We start from the raw sequence: 7,091 nt of genomic DNA on the forward strand, positions 1-7,091 counted from the left end.
GAACTAGTACAACTACTATTCCTAGTCATAGTTCCAATATCTTTATTGTGACTATTATTGCCACTATTCATCACACTCCCAACCGGCACCTTCAGACACGGCCTACTAAGAGCCTGGGTCTGTCCGAGGTTTCTTCCTAAAAGGGAGTTTTCCTCGCCACTATTACACTAAATGCTTGATCTTGGGGGAATTGCTAGAATTGTTGGGTCCTTGTATATTATAGAGTGTGGTCTAGACCTACTCTATCTGTCAAGTGTTTTGAGATAACTCTTGTTATGATTTGATACTGTAGTGAATGTGACACATAATTCACCTTTGTTGTTTAATGTAATATGTTGTGCATGTAATACGTTGGTTCAGGGATCGCGGACCCTTTAAGTGTGTGATGACGTAGGACCCGGGGTTTGGTTTGCTGGGCAGCACCATTTTCTGAATGAATTGTTTTGCCTATATAAATAAACAACACACGCATTTGTGTGCTCAACGTGAGAAGTTGTCTCTTGCAATTTACTGCAATTTCCACAATACTGTAAATAAAATTGAATTGAAATTTGAATTGAATACAGCTACCTTGGACACAAAATCAACATTGCAGGAGAATGGAAGGAGCAAGTAAACACCATCTTCTCTGAGTTTACATCCAGGTTGGACCTGACTGACAGATGCCCACTGAAGTTGAAGGCTATCAGACAGGTAGCACTGTCAAAAGTGCAACATCTGTTCTCCAACACTCACATCCAGCAGAAAGTCCTGAGTGAAATGAATAACAAAACAGTGAGCTTAGTGCTAAAATGGTTTGGACTCAAGACACACAGCACCCGTGACATTACATTTCACCCCAAGTGGGAAGGGGGACTGGGAATACCAAACATAGAGTGGATCTACACCAGCATGTGGATTTCCTATCTTCTGAACATGCTGAACAGCAACGACAAAGATGTTGGGGAGCTGGCTCGATCCTCCCTGTTCCTGGACCTAAGAAGACGCAAGGTCCCATTGGCCAGGGAGTCAGATCCCCACTTCCTAGGATTCAAAAGAAAAAACAGCGGAAAACTTGATACCCACTCTACTGGTTTCGGGGTCTGCTCAGACTGGCCAGATCTCAATGACCTCTGCATCTGAACAGGAGTGTCAATGGAGTGGGTGTGGTCTGACTCTGGGACTGTGATGTCTTAGAGGACATTATAACTGACCTGCTCACTGCCGTCAAGGCAACAGCCACATATGGTGGTCACAGCCACCTGCTAACATCTGCAAGTGCCGAGCAAACTCTTATGGACTTAAACTAACATCAACAACAACAACACTGGACTGGACTGAAACTTCAGGGAAAACTTGCATGTCTTTCCTTTGCTGATCAGTCTGTGTCTCATTCATTCCTCAAGAACACTGCACTCAATGAGGACATTCTTACATTTACAGTAAAAGCCAGATTACAAGTCTTCCCTACCAGACTCAACCTCTCTATCTGGTTTCCCACAACTCAGGTCCCTCGTTGCTTGCAACACACCACAGAACATATCACTGAAACACTGTCACACATCCTAAATGGCTGCCATGCCTACAAAGGAATATACATAGCACGTCATGACAGAATAGTAGACCTCGGTAGGAATGTACAAATATTCCCAGGGAAAACCATCCATATTTCGGCACTGCAACAGTAACCCTAGTACTTTCTTACAACTGGTCACCAATACACCAGATGCTGTTATTATCCATGAGGAGTCCAGTGAGGTGGACATTTTGGAGGTAGGCTGCACCTTTGATTCCAGCATGGAGGAGGCTTTTAAGGTAGTTAAATACCAACCACTCCTAAACTCCATCTCAGAGCTAGGTTATAGGTGCAGACTACTCATTTTCATATTTGGTAACCTAGGGCACACACACACACACACACACACACACACACACACACAGGTTGGTAATAAGAGGGCTGCAACAACTTGGGATGGCCAAAAAGAGGCTAAACAGCTTGCAAAGTACTGTGCCATGTCTGCTATTATTGGCAGCTGCCACATATGGCGGAGACGTTGGTACTTATACCCTTAACTGAGTATTGTGCTTATTAAGTGATATTGTGACGAACTGCTGCATGCCACTGGTCCATGAGTTTGCTTATGTATTGTACTGCATCTGTAATATTTGTGTCCCTGTATCATTTTCTTCATATGGACCTACATAAATGGTTAAAATGTGTGTGTGTCTGTGTGTGTGTGTTTGTGTGTCTGTTCGTGTGTGTGTCTCTGTGTGTATCTGTGTGTGTCTGTGTGTGTGTATCTGTGTCTCTTTGTGTGTGTTTGTGTGTCTCTCTCTTTGTGTGTGTGTGTGTGTGTGTGTGTGTGTGTGTGTGTGTGTGTGTGTGTGTGTGTGTGTGTGTGTGTGTGTGTGTGTGTGAAAATATAACCCTCTCCTTGATTTCATGTTGTTTATAGAGAAGGAAAACCAGAAAATGAGTCGGGGGGAAAATGTAATGCTACTACTAGGAACTGAAGCTCTGATTATTCAAACGACCCCGCCTTACTTTGTTCAGTTGAATGCACCCAGAACAGAACAATGAGAGATTAATAGTGGAAGTCAATTTGCTCACTCCTTTACAGAGAAGTATTTGCACATATGTAGGCGTGTTTGTCATTAAATTGGTCAAGAGTCCTGACACAACGTCCCATGGCTAGCTACAGTATCTTGCATTAGACACATTCCTGCGTACTCGGGTGTGGTATCAAACAGGCTGAACTGAAACTGAACTGTCAGCAAAAAGTAATGACTAATTCACCCATGAGCACTTTGGGTACATGTTTGCGTAAAGCTTTCTCAAAACATCCCAATTTATGCGCTAAAACAAAATAAAATATAAGAACACACTACTCAAGAAATAAACTCAGGAAAGAATGTACAACAAGTAGCAAATGAACATATTCAACCTACTTAAATAGTATATAAAATATGTAAGTAAACATACTGCTTTCCCTGGGTTTGTGGAAGACTTAGGGATATGTATTTAGCGAGGGGTTTAGGGGTCCTCCCTCATGCAAAAATAATGACAAAAAAATATATAATTTCTAATCATTTTGCACCATAATTGCTACTAACATCGTCTACCTGTGTCTAAAACACACACACACACACACACACACACACACACACACACATATATATATATATATATATATATATATACATACAGTATACAATATATATGTAGACTACCAAAATATGTTCCACATTTCTTTCTGTATTTGAGTTTGTTGTTCCCACCTTTGCTAATATTCTTGGTGTCTGGATGTATCTTTTCCAGGTGAACTGCTAAGAGTTTTACTTATTTTATTAAATTATCATTATTAGTGAGGCTTGATGAATAAATGATGAGTAATACTCAACTTCCTACAGATGCTCTGATGTGTTTCAATATGAACTGTAGGATTGTAACGTTATACAGTGAGCAGATATGTGTAAAGATTACAGCCAGTTGCAATAAAAAATTAAAGTGGATGCAGTTTCTAATCATCCTAGAGTGTAATCTACTTTAGACTTACCTTGTTTGACTTCAGACATCACTACGTCTTCTTAGTTTATTTATCTGAAGAGATTAGTTTCTATTCTATTCTATTCTTTTGTGGATTTACTGTACGTACACACCGCTGCCGACTTGATCTGCAAAAGAAGCTCTGGCCGCCCTGTCAAGGTCACTTGTCAAAAAGTACGGGGAAGCTTGACACTTTGGCTGCTCTGACATGGCAGCATTCTATGTTCAATCATGTTCAATCTTAACTTTACTACTTTATTTAAAAGAGCGGCCAAGCACACAAGGCGCCAGAACACACGGAATTTCAACTTGGGTGACTTATGTCGCTTTGTCGTCTTTTGAACAAGCTGTTGACTTAGTAACATGACTTTACTGAACTGACTGTTAATTTGAATCAGGTGTGTTAATTTGTTTGATCACCTACATCAGACTTAGACATTGTTTATTTGACTACACTGTTAACGTTTTAGTTCAGGTCAACACACTTAATGCTGCATCATTTCACATCAAAACAATATTAGGTTTTGAATTTTAGTTCTGTACAACAATACAAATCTGAATAAGATTTGAAACATCCTTTTGTTGAAAATCCTTAACTACAATTTGGAAAGGAATTCATGAGAGGAACAAAACCAAACCCAATCATGTGAGGGTTGTGGTTACTCATACAGCTCCACCCAACATACACGTGGCGTAGGTCTCTGGGGGGGGGGTACTCTCTATAAATACATGCTTATGTGTTGAACAGTTAAGACACGTAAAAGCAGACAGTTGACTTCTCTGTTTACTTCAACGGACCTTGACACAATGGCAACCACGATCAGAGCATACGGTGAGACAGTGCCCACGACTATGGATATTCGGGAGATTTGTGATAAGGTGAGCTTCTATCTACCTTCATTCTTCACAACTTCCACACCCAAGGTCTGAATTTCAGTCTGAATTTACATCATATTTATTTTCTTCATGAACAGATGAGGCCTCAAGTGGAGGACACTACAGGAAAGAAGTATGTGAAATTCATACCAGTTCAATACAGGAGGCTAGATGGTGGGGATGGAATAAGCTACCTTATCAAGGTAAATAGATATGTCTTTAATATACCGGTTGAATTATTTGTGACAAGTAGTTGAACCATGGAGGACTGTGTGTGTGTGTGTGTGTGTGCGTTCGTGCTTGTGTGCGTGCTTGTGTGCGTGTGTGTGTGTGTCTGTGTGTGTTTGTGTGTGTGGGCTTGTTTAACTATATTCGTGGGGTCCAACAACTGAGAGTCCAGTATACTTGTGGGGTCCCGACAGCTTGGTGGGGCCAAAATGCTTGACCCCACAAGTTTAAAGGGCTGTTTCGGGGTTAAGACTTGTTTTAGGATTAGGGATAAAATTAGGTTATGGTTAGTGTGAGGGTAAGGGTTAATGTTAGGCACTTAGTTGTGATGGTTAGTGTTAGGGTAAGGGGCTAGGGAATGCATTAGGTCAATGACAGGTCCCTACAAAGATAGTTATCACCAGTTAACCACATCCTCACTGCTCAACAACACAAGATCAACATGAATACATGTGTTTAGACCTCTAATTTTCCTCTTTTGTTCTTGCAGATTCATGTTACAGAAACGGACTACATTCATGTGGAAATCTTCCAAGATCTCAAAGAAAAGGCTTCTCTGATTAATGTAAAGGAGCATCAAACCAAAGACAGCCTCATCGTACCTTTTTAGAAGCTGATCCCAGAACCAGTCTCACCAGTAAAATACTTAAAGGCTGCAGTCTCTTGTTAAAATCTTCTGCTTTTTTAATCTGAAATGATTTAACATTGATTTTGAATGTATTAACGCTGAGAGATGAAGATATTTGGTTTAATGTATTAAGATTAAAGCTTTAAAATGATTTATATTTCTATTACAGAATTGATTTTCCTGTTTGCTCACAATGTCCTTTAACCCCAAATAAATATTCTGCCATAAGTCTTAGACATTGTTTATTTGAATTAAATGTTTATGTGAGAAGCTACACTGTTAATGTTTTAGTTCAGGTAAACACTCTTAATGGTGCCTCATCATTTCACATCAAAACAATAACAAAATTTGAATCTTAGTTTGGTACAACAATCAGAATCAGAATCAGCTTTATTTGCCAGGTATGAGGACACATACAAGGAATTTTGCTTTGGATTATACATTGCTCACAATGTGCTTACTCATACAAAACAAACAATAAAACAAACAATATATACACACTATAAACAGAAACAATATAGACAGGTTGAGGCAGTAGTGCAATGAAGAGTGCAAAGTGTAAAGTGTACGAGTAATTTTTTTGATAAATTATTATTTTAATTATGGAGCGTAGTGCAAAGCATGCTGGAATAAATAGGTACTATGTTATTATATAAGTATTATATTACAATATAAACAGTATAAACCGCTCTGAAATAGAGAACGATGAATAAATAATAAGTGGAACCAGTAAACAGGTGCTGATTAGAGACAGTGTTTCTGGGTTATTGCACAGGAATTGAATCTGACACTGAGTCAGAAGTCAGCTGTTCATCAGACTGATGGCTTGTGGAAAAAAACTTTTCCTGAGTCTGTTGGTTTTGGCATACAGTGCTCTGTAGCGCCTACCAGAGGGGAGAAGCTAGGACAGGTTGTGTCCAGGGTGAGATGGGTCTGCAGTGATGTTTCCTGCCCGTTTCCTGACTCTCGAAGTGTATAAGTCATGAATGGAGGGCAGGTTGGCACCAATGATCTATTCTGCAGTCCTAACTGTCCGTTGTAGTCTGCTCCTGTCCTTTTTGGTGGCAGATCCAAACCAGACAGTGATGGACATGCAGAGGACAGACTGGATGATGGCTGTGTAGAAGTGGATCAGCAGCTCCTTAGGCAGGTTGAGCTTCCTTAGCAGGCGCAGGAGGTACATCCTCTGCTGGGCCTTCTTGATGATGGTGTCAGTGTTGGGTTCCCACTTTAGGTCCTGGGATATAGTGGATCCCAGAAACCTGAAGGATTCCACAGCAGACACAGGGCTGTTGAGTATGGTGATGGGGGGAAGAGTGGGGGGGCTCCTCCTGAAGTCCACGATCATCTCCACAGTTTTGAGCGTGTTAAGCTCAAGGTTGTTCTGACCGCAACAGAGAGCCAGCTGATCAACCTCCCGTCTGTAGGCCGACTCATCACTGTCCCGGATGAGGCCGATGACCGTTGTGTTGTCAGCGAACTTCAGGAGTTTAACAGATGGGTCTCCTGAGGTGCAGTCATTGGTGTAGAGGGGAGAGCACACACCCCTGGGGGGCGCCAGTGCTAATAGTCCGGGTGCTGGATGTGATGTTCCTCAGCCTCACCTGCTTACTCCTGTCAGTCAGTAAGTTTGTGATCCATTGACAGGTGGAGGCTGGCACAGTGAGCTGGGTGAGTTTGGTACTGAGGATGTCCGGGATAATGGTGTTGAACGCCAAGCTGAAGTCCACGAACAGGATCCAAGCAGTTTGAAGCAGGAGGGAACTTCAGATAGCTCCAGTGATCTGTTGAAGATCTGAGTGAAGATGGGGGCCAGCTGGTCTGCACAGATTT

The 7,091-nt window shown here is 41.4% G+C and overlaps 1 protein-coding gene across 1 annotated transcript; it reads left to right on the forward strand.

The window, feature by feature from the left end:
* Window positions 1–4,272: 4,272 nt before the first annotated feature.
* On the forward strand, window positions 4,273–5,483 carry LOC116055811 (leukocyte cysteine proteinase inhibitor 1-like). The gene is made up of 3 exons (XM_031307856.2): window positions 4,273–4,405; window positions 4,501–4,605; window positions 5,121–5,483. The coding sequence occupies exons 1-3, from the start codon at window positions 4,334–4,336 to the stop codon at window positions 5,238–5,240; spliced, it is 297 nt and encodes a 98-aa protein (XP_031163716.1). The 5' UTR covers window positions 4,273–4,333; the 3' UTR covers window positions 5,241–5,483.
* The last annotated feature ends 1,608 nt before the right edge of the window (window positions 5,484–7,091 follow it).

The sequence above is a fragment of the Sander lucioperca genome, chromosome 7 (genome assembly GCF_008315115.2).
Source record: "Sander lucioperca isolate FBNREF2018 chromosome 7, SLUC_FBN_1.2, whole genome shotgun sequence".
Lineage (NCBI taxonomy): Eukaryota > Metazoa > Chordata > Actinopteri > Perciformes > Percidae > Sander > Sander lucioperca.